Source organism: Sardina pilchardus, chromosome 7, assembly GCF_963854185.1.
Source record: "Sardina pilchardus chromosome 7, fSarPil1.1, whole genome shotgun sequence".
Taxonomy (NCBI): domain Eukaryota; kingdom Metazoa; phylum Chordata; class Actinopteri; order Clupeiformes; family Clupeidae; genus Sardina; species Sardina pilchardus.
This window is the reverse complement of record NC_085000.1, coordinates 30,795,381-30,818,628: the sequence shown is the minus strand read 5'-3', so window position 1 is coordinate 30,818,628 and position 23,248 is coordinate 30,795,381. Positions and strand designations below refer to the sequence as shown.

Genomic DNA, 23,248 nt, shown 5'->3' with positions numbered 1-23,248 from the left:
GTTAACACTAGCACTGTACCGATACATAACAACTAGTCGACTCGACAACTATCATGAAGAACTTGTGGACTAGTAGAAATGAGTCGTTGTGACATCCCAGTGTTCCAGTGCTGCCAGCTGTGGTCCTGTCTCTGTGTGGAAGGGCCTTGTCTAATGCGGAACACCCTGCCAGCGTGTCAGAGCTGTCTCTGTGACACAGAATGCTTACCCATACTGCATCACTCTGTTCTCCCTCTGAATGGTAAAGCTTTTCCAAAGTATACTGGTGTGTGTGTGTGTGTGTGTGTGTGTGTCTGTGTGTGTGTGTGTGCGTGCGTGCGTGCGTGCGTGCGTGCGTGCGTGCGTGCGTGCGTGCGTGCGTGCGTGTGTGTGTGTGTAGACTCTATATGGTGACTACATCAGAGAGGGAAAGGCTGTCCTCTGTAGCACCACCAAGGCAGACATTGCTCACTGCTGCCTGAAATAGAGGAAGCTTGCAAAAAGGGCCAGCCAAAAATGTCATAAGATCACTTTTTGTAGAAAATGTTATGACCAATTTTGAAGAGGATAATTGGAAGAAGGAATTCTAAGAGGATGCCTCCTAATCCGTAGGATTTTTTAATAGAGGATTTGACAGCTCAACAGGAGATTGGGTTTCTTGTCACCAGAAGTGTCAACATACAAATCTATCTTCTCCATTTGCAGTGCACAACATGTGTGCAGCCTTTTTTCTAATCCTCTAATCTTTTTGTGACAATGTCCTTTGAAATATGTGTTGGCGAAACATTTCCATCAGTATGAACCCTTTATACAAAGAGCCCTTGCTGACATTTTCAGTCAAACACAATGATTAATTAGCCAATAATGGCCACTTAGTTGAACTGTGACATAAGGTTTAGCATTTATTTATAATTATTCTGTAATGTACTCTGTGCAGATAAAGGGACATAATTAAGCTAGGTGATTCAGATAGAGGGTACTAATGAGGCCCATATTCACTAGTTACTGCCACAGCGTGGCCCACTTATTATTACCCTGAAAACATGATTGCTGTTCTGTTCTCTCTCCTTTCTTTTTAATCACTATGCAACATGGATAATAATGGCCGATTTTGGAGAGGGCTTCCACATCACATTGTTCTCAATAGCTGTGTGCATTTCAATGTGATTATATCTCTGTACCCTGTTGATGAGCTCTCATCCAAATGTCAAAGTCTCAGTGACATACCTTTTGTCTGTCTTTTCAGGCTGTGGTTGAGGATAGGGATGATGAAACAACCTCTGATATCTGAACAGTGATGCTGAAGATAAAAAAGAAGTCAATTATAGGAATAATTAAAACAAGTATTCACTAAAATTAAGTTCAAGATATCTGAATGTTTTTGGCATGATTTAGGGTAACATTCAGAGCCAGAGATGACATCTGACTACAGCCAGACAGAGGGGAAGTCATAGGAGAGAGAGAGAGAGAGAGAGAGAGAGAGAGAGAGAGAGAGAGAGAGAGAGAGAGAGAGAGAGAGAGAGAGAGAGAGAGAGTAATCCAAAGGCCAAGCTGCTGTGGAGCTTTTTAAAGTGGGGACAGAAGAACAAAAGAGCCTGTGAATGGCAGCAGATGAGAGGAGTGCGAGTGGGATTGATGCTTTAGATTAAAGAGCCACCGCTGTCTGACAGCCACAGAAAAGGGAGCGTGCCGGCGGATCCTCTCACAGTCATCTCCACCTGCTCAGCCGGCTGCTCAGTGTCCTCTCAAAGCTGGCAAGCTCATTACTTGTTCATATTCTCCCCCTAAAATAATCCCTTCCCACAAAGCTCGTTTAAAAACCTTATCTACATCTCTTTCTGCCTCTGTCAAACACACACACACACACACACACACACACACACACACACACACACACACACACTAACCCTACCAACCATACATTCACCCCAGAGGATGCACACACTACTGTATGAAAATAATGCACCAAGCTGTTAAGTTCCTCCATATTTTTGTGATCCTGTGATTTGACAAATTCACTTAATTGTCAGGATTTATGCAATTTTCTTCTGGCAGCACAGCATTCGCACTAAACAAATGCACCACAGCCATAGAATGCATTTTTTTGCATTATATGCATTATTTGCAAGTGATTGATTAACAACTGGTAACTGGTAACAATTGGTAACGTTTGGCTGTATAGTCTAACAAACCTTGATCCTGAAGGGACTGAGTGTTGTGTCCACATCAAGAGCAGGGACCACATCAGCACATGGTGCACTGTGCTGGATCATATGTGATAGCCCCAATCCCTTTGTGAAAGGGCCAGCAGAGGATGTTACATAACCACTGGAATGTATAGAATTCACAAACAGTATAGCACAAGCAGCGCAGGGCAGCACTGTGTCCCATGCATGTACATTTGGATCTTGGTTAACTATCTGAGTGTCTTTATTTGGTTTTCGTTCTTTTTTTTTTTTTTTTAAATGCAGTTGAACCAAAATGTTTCTGGACAAACGGCTCAGTGAATTTACTGCCCAAAATGTGTCCGTCGGGTGGCGGGAATCATAGAGTCACACTGGGTTTGTTCTCCCCTCGCTGTCGTCAGCTTAGGTCATCACGGTAGTGCTGACAAGGGAGGTCTGTAACTGTGGGCCTTCATCTCAAGCTGTGTTTGTACAGAGGGGGGTGGCGGTGGCGGCGGTGGGCTATGGGCCGTGGGGCTGTAGCAGGAGGAGAGGGGGGTGTTGATGAAACCGAAATTTACAAGAAGTCCACCAGAGGCCTATAGGTTGTGGCTCCAAGGGATGATTCAGAGCCGCCAACCTCACACCTCGCCAGCTGCACAGGCTTGACAGGCCAGCCGGCGGCGGCGCGCAGGGATGTCCTGCATCCTGGTGATGACATTAATCCTCCCTGTGTTCGATGACCAAGAACAACTCCGAGGGCCACATAAAACTGCTGAATATGGAGCTTTTCAGAAGAGGGGGTTTGGGAGGGGAGAGGGGGTTGGACTAGATGATGGCAATGGATTTCTCGACAGGTTCTCCCCACTGTCTAAACTGCTTCCACTGTCAATAAACACACGGTTCCAAGACGAATAAAATGAATGTGCGCACCATATTTGCTCTGTCTCAGTGATTTATGTGACTTATACTGGGTTGCAGACAGCATTCTTGACCAGTGTCCAGACTGTCACAGCTTGCCCCAGGTGAGCATTGTATATCCACAAATATCTAAAAGTTTGTTCCAAACTTGTGGACATGTTAATGCATATCAGCATTATTAGATACCACTAAACTTTACCCAGAGATGTCCTCTAAACACACTCTCTCAGTCTCATGTTTCATGACAGAAATGGAAAAGAACACTGTAACAGTTCATTAATTAAATGTACTTTTACTATAATTTCCTTGATGTTACTTTCAAAGTTTTGCATTTATTAAGATTGCATGCCCTTTACACGAACTCAAAAATGACCTCAGTTCACATTTGAAGAAATACAGTTAAAGGGGCCCATCACCACTTTGTGGAATGCCTTTGATGTTTGGTCTCATTTCTCTCATTTCTACAGAAAGACGAGGCAGACACCTAGTGGTCAATTGATTTCTTACAGTCATTTCAACCTTCTGTTACAAAATAAAGAACTCCGTTTTGTTTTGTGGTATAAAATGGGTTTGTTTTGTTGGGTTTGATTTATAAACTAGCCCCATTAAGCCTCGATGAGTTGACAGACCATTTGAAATTAGCAGTAGGTGGTGTAACATTCTAGAAGTTACAATAAAGTATGGAATCCATAGCCTTCATTAACACTGATCACTTTTTAAATAAAAATTGAGATTGTCAATGGGTTTGGAAAGGCTTTATCATTTCAGAAGTGCAATCATATCTTTCTTGTGATCGAATGTTTTAAATGCTGTGGTTTACTCAATTCCAAGGAAAACGTATGTCCATAACTTATTAACCTTGTCACCATAAACACAGTCATTGGTTGTATTGAATGCACTGCTCTATCTGTCATTATATAAAGCCAACTCCATGCTGGATAAGTGATTGTGATCGGATCCTGTGTTTTTGGAAACAGGCACCAATGGGCTTAACTCTCTCAATGCACTGACCAAGTCAACAACTGCTTCAACATTTTCTCCAGCCAAACGAGGATAAGATCAAAGTAATCACATTCCACAAAAGGATGAAAGACTTTAGAGTCTGCACTCTTCTTGAGTGCTTTGTTAAATCTTGGTGTCATAATTGACAGTGATTTAAATTTTGAAAGTCACATTAAAGTAATCAAATCAGCATTTTATCACCTTAAAACATAGGCAAGACTAAATATCTTATGACACAAAATGACTTATAAATATCCACGATTTTATCTCCAATACTGCAATATGCTTTTTAGGCCTTCCAAAAAAGACATTGTGGCTTCAAGTTGTACAACAGGCAGCAGCGAAAGTCATAAAAGCCAAAAGATCATACTGTATCTCCCATACTGGCTTCCTGTAACTTACAGAATCGATATTAAGAATAAGAACAACAAAAACAAGATTTTTTGGAGGAAAAGATCAGGCTGTGTGTGTGTGTGTGTGTGTGTGTGTGTGTGTGTGTGTGTGTGTGTGTGTGTAGGCCTATTTATACACTAATTGCCAAAAATATTTGCTCACCTGCCTTGAGGCACATATGAACTTCGGTGATCCATTCTTAATCCATATGGTTTAATACGATGTCGGTCCACCCTTGGAATACCTTTGGGATGAATTAGAGTGGAGACTAAGAGCCAATCGCCTCGTCCAATATCAGTGTGTGACCTCACAAATGCACCTCTAAAAGAATGGTCAAACATTACCATAAACACTTCCCAGAAGAGTTGAAGCTGTTATAGCTGCAAAGGGCAGACCAATGTCATATTAACCCCTATGATTAAGAAACGGATGTGACTGAAGTTGACATGTGAGTCAAGGCAAGTGAGCAAACACTGTATATAACATATTATATGTATGCAATGTAACCTGTCTTGTCTTGCTTTTTGGCCTCAGGTGGATGTGTGGCCCTCTGGTGGACACACTGTGCTATATTTGTGTTTTTGCTGGAAAGCTGGACTTTTGTGCTCTACATTGACCTATACAATACGTATGTTTCTAACCACAAACCTGTTTAGCGCCTTTGAGCTGACAACAATACTGACATTGACTCAATATACGTTTTCAAATTCCAGAAGCATGATCAGTCCCTCACCTCCTAACAGAAATGAGCGTTGCCTCATAGTTCAGCCTGCATGATAGTGTGTGTTGACCCCTGCTCCACAGCTTTTATCTCTTGCTTTCTCAGTTGTTTTGCCTGAATATGAATGTAACCAATCTACTAGAACCTGACCAGGATGATGACATCCCTGTCAGAAGATAAATGCATTTTATTGACGTTACTGTAAAAACAGTCCATTCCAATGAAGACCTGAGCATAGGGATTTGCCAAAATTACTTTTAATATATTTCTACAATTAAGAATGCCTTAAGGCGAAAACAGCTACAACAATTTAAGAAAAAATCTATCACAAAAACAAATACATTTTCCGTACTCCCAAAAAACATTTTCAACATAATTTTACTGCTTGTTTCACTATTCTCTGAAAATTCCTGATTGACTTCTTAAAGGTGTGTGAGTGATAAACCTGGATAACTCAGAGTGAGTGGTAAACCAAGAGTCCAAGGCATTGTTCTGTTGAAGCCATACCACTCTTATAGGAGCTCTATATGTCACTAAACCATTTGTATCATCTATAGCACACACTCAAATTTGTTAACATTTTAGACCTTGATCATTGTTGTTGAGACATGTTAGAGCCCAAATATGTGCTCATTTGACTAAATTACTCATTTTACAAAAACGTGCTTGTTTGATTAAAGTTTGTGCTGATCATGTGCTTTTTTTTATTATTATTAAATTGTGCGCTCTGTTGAATGATATTGTTCCCATACTCACAGGACCTGGGCCAGGGGAGTATTCCAAGTACGTGGTTTAATAATAAATCAGGGCTAGTGGTAAATTGCCTATACAAGAGCCCTATGGCATTGTTTAGGAGAATGAAGTCATGTGTTTACCACTTACTCTGAGTTCAATTACCCAGGTTTGTCACTAAACCACATACTTGGAATACCCCCCTGCACAACAGTCAAACTTGAACTACTGTGCAGCACACACAGTTTCTCTTACTGTAAGTCGGTAAGTCATTGTTAAAGACAAACAATATCTCTTTTGAAACATAGCCATGGTAGACAACAAGCTACAACCTAAGAAAACAAAATCAAACCCTAAGAACTGGACAAATGGCTTAAAATGTGTAGCTGCCTGTCAGAATGAGTGTGGGCTATGTGGCTGCTCTTTCAGTAGAGCAATTACTTAAACAAGCCCGATGCTTTTTGTAAACAAACGATTCTGTGAAATACTGTAAGCATATGGTTCTCTCTCAATATACAAACAAATCTCACAAAGTCAACTTCTGGGCTCCATATATTACAGCAAATATACTAAGGTCAGGCCTTACTCCACCTCACATTTGTCTGTACACCTTGCCTACTTTCTCTGATACTGTATACCATTAACTGACCTGCATGTCCTTTAGCACATGAATAACTAACTGTTGTCTTAAGGATGCAAGAATGGGAGTGCTTATGATACATTTAAATTAAGTATTTCAAATACAAAATGGTATTGTGTAATTTACATTTCACTGGGTTGAAGAAAATGGCTGCATATTTTGTATATGTGTTCTTTTGTAGCTCAACAATACTGCTGTTATTATTTATTATTATATTATATTTATTATAATATTTTTGGTAAAACCAACACTTTTAGAATAGCCCAGATTAAAGACAAATATGGATGATTTGCAAAGTATTTTTTATCTTGAAACATGGCTGCTGTAGTTTGCAGTTTGTTATAACTGCCACCAAAACAAAGCAGTGGTCATGTAGGTTAAGTCCGTTTTATTTCTTCCATATTTTTTTCTCTTTTTTTTCCTAAGTTATTTTGTGTGTTTTTTTTGTCAACGATTCTCGGAACACTGACCAGGCTGCATGAAACTTTGGCTACGTTTACACGAAATCGCTGGGTGTCTTACTGCTTTCACATTTTAACAATACCGGCAGGAAAATACCTTGGTGGGAAAGTAGCCCCTCAAGGATGATGCTGACCATTGATTTTCTGATGTTGGTCTCAAGGGGCTATCAATCAACTCCATCAACTCATCGCATATCCACTCAATTGAGCTATAGCGCCACCTAGTTAAATATGAAAAAGCAGAAGCAAGACGTTGTAATCACAGGTAACTTTGGCTGACATCATGTTCAAAAAACTGCATGACATTTGATGAGGATCCATTTGATACCCTCTGAATGCATGTTAAGTTTAGTGGAATTCCATTTATGGGGAGGCCATGCAATAAATTAATATGTGTAGACTACACATAGATGTCAGTTTTCTGTGAATATTGTATCAAGAATCGTATAGGGTCTAAGATGGACAAATTACTTTTGTATGTTAGTCTACAGGGGCCAAGTCAAGACATCCCATATCCACCCATTTGAGGCATAGCGTTAGGCTATCTAAAACACTATCAAAAAATATCCTAAAAACTATTAATAGTTTTAATAGTTATTATTAGAATATTAGAAGCCATTAATAAACTATAGTTTTTAGAAGCCATGGGCTAGTTCAGAAATGTCTTTGTTTAGTTGTAGCCTACATATGTTACAGGTGGAAACCTTGCCTTGATAAAAGCTGTAAAAACATCTTAAAAATGCTTTGTAATGTCTTAAAGTGACTGAGTGGATAGATATGAGTGAGTCTTTAAAGAGGAACTATGCAGGATTGGCGATTTCATCTCTGGTTTCGGTTCCGTTTTTCGTTTTCGCTCGTTTTATGCTTGCATTTTCTCTGCAGAGCTTCCCCGTATAGGCTATGTATAGGCTATATTTAAATATATAAATTGCAAGCGTGGTTCTTCGTCTCAGACTTCCAGATGTAAACAAGGAGTGATCGTCTCCTGCAGAAAGTTGCATAGGGTCTCTTTAAAGAGAGATACAGAAGATAAATATTTCTAATCTCCTGTAGTCTGACCAACTTTTTTAATTGTTCAGTTAATTATTATTACCTCCACCAATCTGGTTATGTTTTCATCGGGGACCGGCGTTTGTTTGTCTGTCTGTTTGTTTGTCTGTCTGTCTGTTTGTCTGTTTGTTAGCAATTAACTCAAAAAGTAATGGATGGATTTCGATTAAATTTTCAGCGAATGTCAGGCATGACCCAAGGAAGAAACAATTACATTTTGGGAGTGATCCGTAATTCCGTCGGGATTCCAGGTCTACTGGGTTTAAATTATTATGTGAATGGTACTGTTCTCTGCACAAATTATTTTATTTTATCACTTATTTGATCTTATCATTTAAATAAACAAATGGTGGACCTAATATATCTAAAAAGGACAAGAAGATTAAACAACTATTGCAAAATTGTTTATTTTGGTGGCACAGACACACACACACAAAAACACACACATGCACGCGCACGTGCACACACACAAACACACACACACACACACACACACACACAAATTGAAATGAAAAATGAAAATTAGTTATATTTATCGCATTTGTGTGAAACACGAAAATAAATTTCCGGTAAAATGCCATATTCTGAATCCAAATATGTTTTTTGTGATTCTGGCCTTATGTAATATGGCTCTTTGGAGGCTACACATGATTTCTCTAAGAGGTTGGCCATCTGGTGCGACTGACTTCCCCGCTCCTGAAAGTTCCTGGACACTTTTAGCTCTTGTCCAAGCTCCATGTACACACTGTCTGTCCTCCAGAGAGTTTCATTAGGGCAGTGAGTATCAGATTCTCTGTCACGGCTCTGTATGTCAACATTGACGCATGCCCACCCCGCTCTAAATCAGGTTGACTATGAATTATAATTATCTAGATCTAAGCTTTCCAATGTGATCAGTGCATGAGGTATAATGTGATAGCTTTCTCTGCAATCTGGTCTGACTGAGGACTCTTGTAAGGTGAGTCATGTCCTTTAAAGGAAACTTCATGAACATTTAATGAATAAACACTATACAAACTCTTGTTTTATTTTATTGTTAAAGAGACCCTATGCAACTTTCTGCAGGAGACGATCGCTCCTTGTTTACATCTGGAAGTCTGAGACGAAGAACCACGCTTGCAATTTATATATTTAAATATAGCCTATACATGTATAAATATACACGCTAAAGCGGTCGGGGAAGCTCTGCAGAGAAAATGCAAGCATAAAACGAGCGAAAAAGAACAACGAAACCGAAACCAGAGATGAAATCGCCAATCCTGCATAGTTCCTTTTTAATAACAAGCCTTAATATCACCTTTGTAATAGCTGTCAATCAAGATATTTTCTTACTCGCATCAATGCTGATCATAAATTGGCCTCAAGGCTATACACAGCAGTCTGGTAACTTACTACAGACTATTTCAAAGCCCTACTCAGGATGGTGTTGTATCAGTCTGTAGAGGGTGTGAAGGGTCTATGAACTGTTGCATAATATAGATATAAATTAACTTTCGTGCCGAGACTGTTTTTGTTACTATGCTGACCTCTACTACCTCACAAGTCACATGGAGTTGGCAGCACTATCACAGTATGATCTTTTGATCTTCACAACTTGTCATCAAGTAATAATTACAAATAGGCTCAGTAAGGGTACTGTCCTTACTGTTCTTTCACTTTCATTCCATGCTATTACATCGTGTGCTGTTTTTTTTTTTTTTTTTACAGTAGGGCACATTGTTTTACATCTCTGAACATAACAAAACATGTGTTGTACCCAATCTTCTGCTAGGTTTAGTGGAGCATACCTAACCATTTTATTTAACACTGTAACCTTATTGTCAAACACTAAATCTGAAATCATAACCAATAAAAACAAATTCACTTTCTGTTGCATGCTATTAGGCCTACAGATTGTTTCAGGTCATGAAAACTGAAAAATGGACTCCTGACATAAATTCTCAGTTGACCCTTGACAAAAGCAGGTCTTCAGGTAAACAAGTTAGTATGGAAGTGGAATAGCAGCTATCAGTCACTGTTCCCAGTTATCTCTGTCATCTGAATCTGCAATTCCGTTCCCACCCACTTGTCACACACCCCCACTCCCAATAGGCTGCTCTGTACATACCTACTCGAATCATGTGACGGTCTCTCCAGATGCCTCTTCAGTGCGTTGTCATGGTGTCACATTCAGACCTGACCAACTGGCTGTTCTGCCTCCTTTTTTTTTTTTTTAAATATCCTTGACATGACATGTTATGGCGACCTTGTGCTTATAGAAAGGGCATCAGAGTTTTTGTTATTATTGTCATTACTATTATTATTCTTATTATTATATAAACCTAGCTAGCCTACATGTAAACTAGCCTAATTATCATAAATGATTGATTGAATGTCTAGATTGTTTAATTGCTATTCTTATATATTAATTGTTTATTTTCATTAGGCTATTGCTTGAAGTTATATTCTTTCTTTTCTACATTGCTATTCTCCCTACTTTTGAAATTGTTCACTATAAATTGATTATTCTAGACCTATTGTTTTTTATTTGTATGTCGTGTTGGACAAAGGTGTCTGTCATATAGCAATAGCAATAGCCATAACCATAACCAATTATTTCATGGCCCATGTAGGCTAGGTCTATTTTGGAAACAGCATCCTTTACTGATGCCAATTAAAACAACATGCAATGGACTAATGGAAATAAATACAGCCTACTTTGGGTGATTTATTCAGTTTTCTTCCAAAATGCTGTATCCTTCATTTCAATATTTGTTGTTGTTGTTGTTGCTTGTTTTCAGGCAATCTTGGTCAAATTGAATTACTAGGCCTATAGGTCATTTGATTTAGCTTTCCTCAAACAGTTCATGGCAATTTCATTGATAATACCTTAAATACACAATTAATGACTTGTTAATGTGTTTAAAAATGAAGATGTAGCCTAGTGTTTTGGAATCAAACTCTTCAAATAGCCTATTAGTCATGTTCTGCTTCACACAAACTTTGTTTGCTTCCCAGAAAGTGGGTGTGGGTCACAGTGCTCATTTGAGAATTAAATTTCTGCAAAGATGGGTTAACGGGTTTAAAGGAACACTTCACTGTTTTTTTCATATTAAACTACGTTATTCCCCTAATTAAGACAAGTTGATACATACCTCTCACATTTCAATTTGTGCACTGGCTCTGGCGCGTGGCGCAACTTTGATAGCACTTAGCTGGCCTATGCATTCATTAGGATCCAAACAGAGATGAAGTTAGAAGCGACCAAACACCTCCATGTTTTCCCTATTAAAATACAGTTACACGATAGTCACACGACCAAGTAGGCTATGGTGAGACAAAATAAAACGTGGTGCATTTCTAAGCAGGTAAGAGGGATAACTATATTGTGTGGAGCAGTAATATCCTCACTCTTGCACTTTCAGTTTCACTTTGGCGTGAGGATATTAGCCTACTGTGCAGAGTCTGAAGTGCTCCCAATATCATTCCGCCACACAATAGGCTATAGCCTAGTTATCCCTTTTACCTGCTTAGAAATGCACCACATTTTATTTTGTCACACCACTTGGTCGTGTGACTACTCGTGTAACTGTATTTTAATAGGGAAAACATGGAGGTGTTTGGTCACTTCTAACTTCATCTCTGTTTGGATCCTAATGAATGCATTGGGCTATAGCTAGTGTTATCAAAGTTGCGCCGCGCGCCAGAGCCAGTGAGTGCACACATTAAAACGTGAGAGGTAGCCTAGGCCTATATCCACTCGTATTAATTAAGTGAATAACGTTTAATATCAAAAAAGTGTTCCTTTAATGTGCACAACTGGGAGTCAAAATGGGATGCATGTAGGCTACTTTCAGGTGCATGCTTCATGCAAAACAACTGTAGGCCTACGCATAGGCTACATGACTTTGGCATCAGTTAATTAATAGCCTATGTAAATGTAGGCTATTATTTAAAAATGTCATGTAGTCTATCTGGATTGCATGTGGTTGGCCTATTGTCTGTATGTTTCCAATGGCCAATTATGATACTAAATTATCAATGTCGTATTTTATTGGTTTGCAGTATGACGGAAACATTTGTGTAGGCTGCTGCCTATGCTATTTCAAATGCTGTTGATTGCTCGCTGGTACACAGAAACCTACGTCATGGACAACACCCCTGGCCAACCTCCCTGACGTCGATTTATTCATGAGCTTCAGCTCGTCTCTCGATTCTGCGCAAGCTTGTGATCTGAGCAGATCAAGCCGGGTTGGAATCGAGAAGCTTGGCTGTCAGCTCGGCCTGATAGACAAAATAACATAACTTTCCTGTGCATATTTTGTCGCAAATTATAATGAAGATATGAAAATGGCACAGAGGGACACATTTTTACATCTCTTTGCTGGGGGGTAAGTTAACTTATTGTAGAAATGTATCTCTGTGTAATAGTAGCCTACATTAACCATAACGTGTACGTGATCGCTTAGCAATCTTAATTTTCCGAACTTTCAACTAACGTTTATCTTTTTTCACCGAGACTACAGCTCCTTGATGAGACACAACCTGCACTAGACTTGACAACAATTTACAAGTAGCGTGAACGTTATCTAACACGAGGTTGTTAGTCTTGCGCGTTTCACAAAAGTACGGACCAACAATTTTAAACACCCTTTTGCGATTACCAATGCGACCGTAATTTTAGACAGATTTTAAAGTGCCTCTTCGTTAACGTTACCCTGGCCAGGTTATTCAAGGACGTTAACGTATTGCTATGCATTAGCAGGTTAGCTAGCTGTAACGTATGCTAACGTAGCGTCTGAGGTCTGAACTGATATTCGTGTCATAACCTTAACACAATTCTTGCAGTATAGTAGCTGCTACACCACAACATTGCCCAAGCCAATTTACTTATTTGTCTGCTCTTGTTATGTCACTTGCGTTAATACAGTTTACGTTAGCAATAACGTTTACGTTAACGTTGCATACTTTTAGCTTGTGAAGCTAGGCAGGCCAATGTTAACGTTGCTATATGAAATGTCCGGGTACAATATCTAGATGGCAGGTTACAATATTACCGGCTGCCGAGCTTACACTGTCATGGAAGCGTTACATTTGATGTTTATCTGAAAATATACGTTGAAGAATTGCAGTAACATCCATTATTATGCTTCCCTTGTTGCCATTACATAACATTGTAGACAGTCGGAGCCTTGGTTCTGTGCGCTTTACGTTGTCGGTAAGATAACATGATATAGGCTAGTAAAACGTCAGTATCAGCTAACTGCTTAGCAGTAGATTAGTCATTTGTAAATTATTTTTTAAGAATTTGAAATGGCAAAGTAAAGTTTCATTTCAAGATCAGTGACAGTTGTTGCCTTGCCACACGGCGTGTGGGATCGGCAACGTTACATCCTCACAGATATGTTGTCAGGTGGGCTAACCTATGGGGCTAACGCCAGCGAGTCAGCGACCATTTTGTTCTAGACGGCCGCAAAATTCACGTGACGGTTTACGTAATCATATCCGCTACATTTGATTTGATATAGATTGTACATTAGGGTTTTATGGTTTTATATCCCTTATGTACAAGCTACAGGCAATATATTTGTTATTTTTCTGAGATAAACGGCTATATCTTTCTTGCACTTAGATGACCCAATGCAACAAAGAACTAGTAGTATGACTGCATTCTCATTCTCCCCCTTGCATGTGTAACAGTCCCCCCACAATGAATATTTTAGTATCAGGGGTTGAATCATTACTGTGTAGGGTCACAACAGGACGAGCTAAGTGCCTCATGTGCAATGGGAAGGTTAGGTAATCTTTCATAAGGATGTTCAAGGTCACCCCCTGACACTACTAAGGTCTTGAAATGGCATTTTGAATTCAGAATGAAGGGATTAGTTTTTATAGTGAATGTAGCTGTCATGTGAACTAATTTTGTCCATATCTCATTTAGTTAATTCTTGCCTAACAGAACATTGCTGATGCACCAGGTAGACAGTGCTGTTTATTTTCATAGCTACTTATTACAGGTCTAAACAAAATATTTTTGCTGACCTGCACTTACATTCTGTATAATTCTGTCAGAGTTGTCATAATTTATTATTAAGAAGGGCTGGATATCTTGAGGGTATTTGGGGGTTACCCAAGTCTTGACACAGGCTTAGTGCAGCTGTCTTTAGTCTGGCAGACAGACATTGAACATTAAAGACATTGAATATAAAGGACATATTGAATGCAAAGATGGCTGTGTCTGAAGATGTTTTTTTTTATTATTATTATTTGCCATCATTGAATTGAGCTAGGCTAGAGTGACTATAGGTTTAGATTGGTCTACGGTTTTCCTGTTTCAGCAGTATGGCTTCATCTTGTGCGAGGCAATTGCCGAGGTCATGCAAGTCACTTGCATGAATGCTGCAGCACAGCGTCTTTCCACAAGCGTTTTTGGCAGTGGTTCATCCTCATTTCCCACACCACCTGAATCAGCATATTTGCTATACTTGTCTGTTTCACACAATCACATAAGCAATGGACTACATGGGGACAGGTCTTGTGAAACTGGACATTTCTTTTAAGCATTTACAGATGAGGAACAATCTGACCTTAATTGAAGTCATTCTAGATGGAGAGTTCCTCTTGACTCTGTATTAGGATTGCCCTTCAGGTCGAATATTCAGCCAATTATGTTAAGCACCTCTCAGACTGATTTGGGCTGCGACTTCATCCTCTGTTGGGATCACTGTTTGTGTCTGCTGAGCTCAAAAATGTCATGTGTTCAGACACTGGGTTGGAGGGGGTTTGTTTTTTTTTTGTCCACAAAATGAATGAACTGCCTGGTACTTTGAATTACAAAATAGACCATGCTGTTTGTTTTCCTTTGGAAATTGGCTAAACTGTTGTCTGTAGATCTCATTGATTTTTGTCCGTGTACGTCAGCTCTTGGACATTTGTAACACCATAGTTTACTCTCCTTGACATCTGTGATGCAACATTGCAGGTGAAAAGCTACTGAGCTGCCTTGGCCATGCATAACATCATGTCAGTTTAACTTGTTTAAATTGTCCTTAAACCATGTGGTTCTCGAAAAGGATTCAGTTTTTCATGGAAGAGGTTGTATCTGTTCTGATAGCAGCACAAACCGTTAGGCCTATTTGTTGTGCCAACAGTGGTAGGCATGTTTTGTTATTGTTATGTAACGGGCCGTATTTATTGTTTTAATGCCGTGCGTGGATTGGATTACTTACTACTGTTTATTAATGGATCCTGTAGAATGGATCCTAATAAGACATTTTGAGTGAGCATAGCCGTGTTGGGATCTTTTCCATCTATAGCAGTGAGAAATTAGATTTTGATTATCATAGATCATATCCACAAAGCAACATTTTAAAGCCATTAAACCCAAATGTTTCATGCTAGTAGTATCACAATAGGCAAGAAGCATATTTAACACAGGGTTCACATTATTTAAGCATCACTCACTTCTGATATAGCATATACAAAATTATATTTTAAAAAAGCTATTCAAAATACAACAGTAGCTGTCAGTTGATGACATGGCTTGTGGTTTGAAGTACTGGCGCTAAATTGTATTGATTTGTTTTGCGCAGGTGTGGCGGTACGGTTGGTGCCATCGTCACCTGCCCCCTGGAGGTGCTGAAGACGCGGCTGCAGTCCTCGGGCCTGGCGCTCAGGCCTGTCTTCCAAGTGCAGCTGGGTACAGTCAGTGGAGCAGGCGTCATCCGGCCAGGTGCAGTCACGCCGAGCCTGCTACAGGTCTTAAGGTAAGCACACGCAATGAGTGAGGAGAAGATGTAGTGGCATCGCAGACTTGGCACAGTGCTTGAAAGACGGAAGTCCTTATTATGTCTCCGAGTGCTGTTTATGTCACTGAAATTTGTGCATCGGTGTTGCAAGTGTCTGAATCCAGCTGCTTCCGAAGTCCATTTTAGATGCTATAGTGGATTGGAGCAGAAATAACATTGCATTGATACCTGTAGTTGAAACTGTGTTTCAAAATGATGTTCAAGAAAGTGTATCAACATGGTTGTCCAACATCCAGGGCAGCATTAATCTCTTGCATTAAAAAGCAGAGATTAAGCCCTTCCTTTGGCACTAAGAGCCCCCTACACACACACACACACACACACACACACACACACACACACACGTGCATGGTGCAGGGAGACAGCTGACGCTGACAGAGATGTTCTCTCTCCCGTGGGAGACTGCGACAGTGTTACATAAAGCACCAGCGCTGCCGGAGGAGCAAGGTTAGGGCCCCTGTCATTGGAGGGTGCCTATTTTGGGTAGTGTGCGCGCTGAAGCACGCCATCATGCAGATCAGTGCGAGGCGGATCATGTGAAGAAGGAAACCGCCGCCAGCGCCGCCCTCGCTACTGTCTGTGCTCTGAAGTGACTCCTGCAGCAGCCTGGCGCAGTGTCAGTTTTCGCCTGGGCCAGGCCAGAACAGGATGTCCCTGTGCTTACGTCTCAGCTCAGGGCTGCAGGACATTCAGACAGTAGAATGAGCGGAGTCCTGTGTGTTGTTTTCCCCTTTGCGTTTTGTCATTGGGAGGCTGAGAATGGCTGGGTCTCTGGACTTAATGTGTAAATGTTTTTGTTTTGAGTAGTCTGTTCCTTTTTGTTACTTTATCACGGACAGTAGTTAACATGTTGCCCAGTGCATCCAACTGTCTCGTTAAAATGCTACAATTGTTTCTTATTGTCGCTTCAAGCTGGTGTTCCGTATGTATTGGCACATTTGAATGTGTGGGAGATGATTGACCTAAAGCTAAAATATAAGTCACAGCTTTTGCTGTTGTTTTGCAGACACCTTGGCTTAACCACAAATGGGGTACTTTGGTTACTCTCTTGGTTTGTCTGCTTGTGAATTTGTAAACATTGTATTCATGACACAGCTAGGGCCTCTTCCTTGCAGAGTTTATGCTTGATACATTTCATGCCACATCAACAACATTTTTTTGTGACTTGTCTATTATTAATTGGTTAGGATGTAGTGTATAGTGTTATAAGTATCTCAGTTGTCCCATGTCTAACAGCATAAAATACTACATGGTAAATCAAATCCTTGTGGAGAGGTGTGTTTTCATGGTGTGGCTTGAAGTCTCTCTCTCTTTTTCTCCCTTTCTCTCTGTCTTTCAGTCTGTCTGTCTCTCTCTCTCTCTCTCTCTCTCGCTGCGCAGTAAGGGGAATGAAGGGCACTTCTGACGAGTAATAATTACAGGCTTGGCTGCGAGGTAGTGCAGAGTGCAGAGAGTTCATGGACTCAGTCCTCGGGCAGAGCAACCGGTTTTGTCCTGTCCGAAATAGCAGGCTGATGAGTCGGCCAGCGCTGGATGTTTGGGCCGGGGGGTGGGTTAGGGGGGGGGGCTGGGGTGTCGTGGGGCTTAGCCAGGGAGATCACCAGCAAGGAAATAAAAAAGCAAAAAAGGACTTCAGCAGTTGGAAGAGTTCTTGCTGAGCACAGGGAAAATGTACAGCACGTGTGTCTGCCATGCAGTAAAAAGGAAATGATAAGGAGATGGCCTGTGGTTTCAGATGAAACTGCAGAGAAGTGATGTTCCACAGGGAGGAAATGCCATTCTGATACAGCCCTGTCATTAGGGAACCTGTCTGATGGTTTGTGTGTCTGTTTTCCTGTGTTTAGGTCAATTCTTGAAAAAGAGGGATCGAGATCACTCTTCAGGGGACTAGGTCCAAACCTCGTTGGAGTTGCACCTTCAAGGTAACTAAAAACAATCTGTTTATATATTGACACCCCTATTCATGTGCTTTAAAAATGTGAACCACATGTGACGTGCATGAAATGTGTCCACCGGCTATAAATAGCTTCTTGGCACTTGTCCTTTTGTTCTTTGGGGTCTTTTGAAATGGAATACACCAGACGGTTATTAGGAAAACCACGGCCCCATGATGCACTATGAATACCCATAGCGTGACTGTCTGTCCCAGTATGCCAAACACGCCACGTGAGCAATAGGCGCATTGCTTAAGGCAACCCTGAGGAAACGCACTGATGTCATATGGGTGACTTCCTTCTTGAGAACACGGAGCTACAAGTTCACCAAGCACCCCACCTAAACACTGTCAAAGAACAGTCACAATTTGTGAACCATTGAACTTTCAGATTAGATAAAAATTGTCAAGTCACAGTTGAGACTTTAACCTGCTCTCTCTTCAGAACGCCTCGAATGACAAAACAACAATAGGAAGTTCCATGGAAAGAAAATGTTTGCCTTCTCGAGCACAGTCACTGGTCAGCATGGCGACCTTTCAGTCATTCAAGCAAACAGCCATTTCAGCAGAGTGGAATGAGGAAATGACCACAGCTGTGTGAGAGCAGAGCAGCAGTGTGGACAAAGATCCTTCATCACTGACCCTCTCTGGTGTGGAGCTACACTGTAACAAGGGCTGTTTTTGTGGCTGGTTCTCTCTCTCTCTCTCTCTCTCTCTCTCTCTCTCTCTCTCTCTCTCTCTCTCTCTCTCTCTCTCTCTCTCTCTCTTTCTTTTTTTTTGGCCGTTTTATTGCTGTGTCCTTCAGCTTCCACGGCTGTTCAGAGAGACTACATGGGCATATCTAGATCCAGCTGCTTATTCAGCTCATTCTGGTGATGAAACACCAGAAGGCTGTTCCAGAAGCACATCAAAAGGAGGGCAGCAGTGTGGAACAGACAGCTCTGGACACTGTATCCCTTGACCACAAGGACAATTGTGTAAACATGGCCGTGATTCAGAAAACTAACTAACCCCCCCCCCCCCCCCCCCCCTAAATTGAATTAAATGGATGAAGGCAAGGCAATGACCAACTGGTGTCTGGTTTTGGACGTTGTCTCTTATTTGACTTTGTATCTTCTCTTTGTGGTTTATTTTCAGAGCTGTGTATTTTGCCGCCTATTCCAAGTCGAAAGAGACTTTCAATGGCATCTTTGTGCCTAACAGTGGAGTTGTACATATGTCCTCAGCAGGATTCGCAGGTGAGCGGCAATGTTGTGTGAATTCTCTTGACTGTTTCTGTTTCCATCTCCAAACCTACATTTAATCGCCAAAAATTCAGGAAAGCATTAAATAGTCCTCTTATTCCCTTCCCCCCCAATACAGCTTTCATCACAAACACCCTTATGAACCCTCTTTGGATGGTCAAGACACGAATGCAGCTGGAGAAAAAGTAAGTAGACACCCATTGTGACATTCTCATTCGGACGTAGGGCTGTTTTTTTTTTCTCTTTTTTTTTTTTTTTTTTCCAGGAAGGAATCTTGTCTTTGCTTACTGCCGTTGCACTGTGTCATGTTACAGTCAGGGGAGGGAAACCAAATATTTATCAACTGTTCCCTTTGGCTTCACACCTGAGTCTGCGCCTACGTGCAGATTAACCTCAGCCCCATGTAACCTTACCCTTTGACGACGATTGGCTTGTGCTAAACCTATTAGGACTGTCCCTCCCTTGTACAACTTGCATCATCATTAGCATGTGATGAGTGCCGTAGCTATATAAATACCCACCTTGAACCAGGCAAGAGCCTTGCCGGGCAATCTATATTTATACAGGAAAGTGCAGAGGTCGTTAGGCCCTTGCAGCGAAAGTATGTCAGGCCTGCAGCAGATCTGTGTTCAAAGATATGGCTTCCCGTATAGCACCCTCCCTCTGTGTTCTAGAATAGCCCCTCCACTAGCCATAAGCAGTAAAGGTATGACTAGAGGTTTGTGTAAACTTGCCAACTAGAGTAGCTAGTTTCCGAAAGAGAGCATGTCCGAACAAGTATTTTATTCTAACGCTTTGCTGCCCTTCCCCCACAGAGCAAAAGGAGAGAGGAAGATGAACGCGCTGCAGTGTGCGCGCTACGTTTATCAGACTGAGGGGGTGCGCGGCTTCTACCGGGGCCTGACGGCGTCGTACGCCGGCATCTCCGAAACCATGATCTGCTTCCTCATCTACGAGTCCCTGAAGAAGAACATGGAAGAGCAGCGCATGACCGTGGCCAATACCGAGGCCAGCAAGGGCGTGTCGGACTTCTTGGGCCTCATGGCAGCAGCAGCCTTCGCCAAGGGCTGTGCCTCCTGCATAGCATATCCACACGGTACGCTTATGCTCTCAGGCCAAGTGTCATCTCTGCTCCACTAGGATTTGTGCCCAACATGTCTTGTCAGTTGCTTGTCAGTGCTCCTGTTTTTTTTCTGTCCATGGAGAAATGACCTAATGAAAGCACCACTCATTTGCATGTGGCCTTGGATGGAAATGTGTGTTAAATGAATACATGTAAATTGACTTGTAAATGGACGGTGGCTGGATAGTCTCAAACATATTCAAATTAAGGTGAACTACTAAAGCAGATCGTCTATCAGTGGAATAAAACCAGCTTTAGTCACTGCCCATTTTAGAAAACAAAACTATTTTGTGGTTTAGTTTTTATGTTTTTCACCAAAAGATTAAACGGTCATCCTTTTTTTCTGCCCTGCTCACAGAGGTCATCCGAACGAGACTACGTGAAGAGGGCAGCAAGTACAAGTACTTTTTCCAGACGGCGCGTCTGGTGGCAGTGGAGGAGGGTTACGCTGCCTTTTACAGGGGACTCATTCCACAGCTCATCCGACAGATCCCCAACACAGCCATCACGCTGTCCACTTACGAGCTCATTGTCTACCTGCTAAAGGAGTCGTCCAACTGAGGGCCAATCTCCCGCCATCCTACCCCTGCCCTTAACACCCCAGGCCCCCAACCCCTCCACCCCTCTTTCCCCAGGGCCCTGGACCAGACAAGGGGAACAAGCCAGAGACTGTAGACTTTGCAGATGAGGTGGCCTGAATGTACATCCTGTTGTAACAGGCTTTCTTTTTTGCTTGAGTGGGATGTAGGCTTGAGTGGCTTCCCAAAGACTTTTTAAGCCTTCTTTTTTGTATCATTATATTTTATTTTAATGGATGCATACGATCAGATGTTACTGGTGAGACACACATACATCTGGAAGGACTTTGCGAGAAATGAAGTTTGTAAAGAGTGAATATGGTACATCAGAGTGTAAATTATCCATGTGGACAAGAAACTACTACATAGTTGTACAGAAAGAGAAATAATAGGTATCTGAAAATATGGAACATTTAAGTTAACTAAATTATTGTTATCATTATTGTTACCAGTTGCTGTCTCTTATTTCCGTCTCTGTTTGTCCTTCTATCAGTGGTAAATGTCAATGTTTTGACCACTTTACCTGTGGACCTTTAGAATAGGATGCTAAAATAAGGGTCTCACTCTGCTTGCTATCATACATGTACACACTCACCACATCATGTTGGAGTTGATAGCTCCTACATAGATCAAGAGTTCAACTAAACGATTAACTGGTTTCGTTTCCTATAAGTTAATCAAGGTCATTTTTATGTTTTGTTTGTGAGCAGCATCAATAGTTCTTTTACAGAAAAATGCATATTTAACCAGTGGTTGAATAAAAACACATTGGTCAAACTTTCATTTAACTTTTTTTTTTTATGTTTTTATTTTTTTTATTGCGCTCATGACCTGAGGTCTTGGCACCTGTGTTAACTTTTAATGTCCCTAGCCATCCTGCTCACCGCTCCATAATGAAGACATTAGGGATTAACCGTGCACTGGGGGAACGTTGAGATTGGGTGGTGGTGTAAGGAGGTTTTATAGTTTCCATCTTGGCAGCAAACAGCCATAGTAAATAAGAACGCAATGTTCCAACAACTAGTTATACTCTTCCTTTGAATGCAACAGACTAAACAACATGCAGTGTATGGGATGCGGTTAACTGATTGGTTGTGTATGTTCTCCATACATACTTTCACTCCAGGAGGAGACCTGATATAACCTCAGGTTTGTCTTAAGTGTTTCGATGCTAATCCTCCAAGCTGATTAAAACCCCAGTGCTCCGCTCTAACAGCGATGCAGTGCTATTAGCGCCCTGATTCCGCGGGAGGTGATGAGCCTAATGCCTCTTTGTCTGGAAAGTTTCACCATGACACAGTGGAACATTGTTTAAGTCCCTGTGAAGCATGAACAGTTCAAGGAAAGGAAAACAGTCCCCACAGAATCACGTGCAGCTGTGTGTATCCACAATTGCCCAGAGAAAAACACTGGCACTGAAGACATTGATTTACAGTAACATTTATTCATTTAGCTGACGCTTTTGTCCTAAGCCACAAACAGATCAAGGTGCACTGTGAATAGGAGAATAATAACTACCTTGAGTAATAACTACCTGGCAAGAAACAGAATGACCGTTCAGAGTTGAGTTTAGTCAAGGGATGTAAGTAAGGGATAGACAGGATGGAGAAGGTGAAGGTAAGTGCAAGTTTAAGTGTGTTTGGTTGTTAGTGGTGATAGGAGAGGTACTCTCAGAAGAGCTTTTTTTTTTTTTTTGTCTGCCAACTCGTGCTTCAGATCTCGTGCTAATCAGGAGTACTTTCCAATTGATGTCTCTGATTTGTTCTCATTAGTAGGTCAAGCTACTGGAGTCCTGATCAGGTACAATGACGCACAACCCTGCTACACCTGTCTAACACTAGATGGTACTGCAGTGCCTGATGGTAAAAATGTGTTCTGTGCAGTTGAGCTTTTTTTTTTTTTAAAACCTCTCTTTTTTAACCTCAGCAAATGTGGTTTGGCATCAACTGCCTGGAGGTTAACATGTTTATGTATGCAGTTTAAATTGCCTGCACAAAATTGAATGAAATTGAATATAATGCTTGTCAATAAGCTCAATAAGTTTACTCCACAGTACAGAAAAAGGTTAATCCTTTTCTTCCGATATAAACAAAACAGTTTGCCTGGATGACTGTTGAAAGATTTGGAATTTGTTAGTCGCAGAATGTCCATTTTAAAACATTTGGGAGGGAGAGGGAGAGGTGTTGTGTTTTTCTCAAATCATCTGTTTAATCATTGGCTATCAACATATTCAAATCAAGCTACCTTACACATAACAAAAACAGCCTTATTGCCGTGGTGTGAGCACCTCATAGGTCAATCCATTTCCATTTAAAATGAGGTCAAAAACCAGACTGTCAAATCTCTTTTGTCATTGTGTCATCTGTCGGGGAGATTACCTTTGGTTTAGGAACATCCAGTGATCTATTTGTATTGTATATTACTCTCTGCTTCAAAGAGATTGAGATAATTTTGCTTGTCAGATTGTGAGTACAGGAACCAGTCACATTTAAAGCAACGCTAAAGCACTTTTCCTGTCG

At 41.0% G+C, this 23,248-nt stretch overlaps 1 protein-coding gene and 1 long non-coding RNA gene across 2 annotated transcripts; one reads left to right on the top strand and one right to left on the bottom strand.

The window, feature by feature from the left end:
- Positions 1–478: 478 nt before the first annotated feature.
- LOC134087924 (uncharacterized) lies at positions 479–14,756 on the bottom strand. The gene is made up of 4 exons (XR_009939866.1): positions 14,631–14,756; positions 7,112–7,235; positions 4,623–4,704; positions 479–1,279 (listed from the first exon to the last, which is right to left on the bottom strand). It is a non-coding gene; the product is annotated as an uncharacterized LOC134087924 (long non-coding RNA).
- On the top strand, positions 12,256–21,523 carry slc25a33 (solute carrier family 25 member 33). Its single transcript, XM_062541769.1, has 7 exons — positions 12,256–12,434; positions 15,636–15,809; positions 17,696–17,773; positions 18,922–19,022; positions 19,147–19,213; positions 19,844–20,124; positions 20,510–21,523. Exons 1-7 carry the CDS (start codon positions 12,388–12,390, stop codon positions 20,710–20,712), a joined length of 951 nt encoding a protein of 316 aa, XP_062397753.1. The 5' UTR covers positions 12,256–12,387; the 3' UTR covers positions 20,713–21,523.
- The last annotated feature ends 1,725 nt before the right edge of the window (positions 21,524–23,248 follow it).

What these genes read in the sequence shown, in the direction of transcription:
- slc25a33 (XM_062541769.1), top strand. Translation starts at nt 12,388, where the DNA reads ATGAAAATGGCACAGAGGGACACATTTTTACATCTCTTTGCTGGGGG. An exon ending in GTTGGAGTTGCACCTTCAAG is followed by an intron (nt 17,774 to 18,921) that starts GTAACTAAAAAC and finishes GTTTATTTTCAG; the next exon opens with AGCTGTGTATTTTGCCGCCT. An exon ending in CTGCATAGCATATCCACACG is followed by an intron (nt 20,125 to 20,509) that starts GTACGCTTATGC and finishes CCCTGCTCACAG; the next exon opens with AGGTCATCCGAACGAGACTA.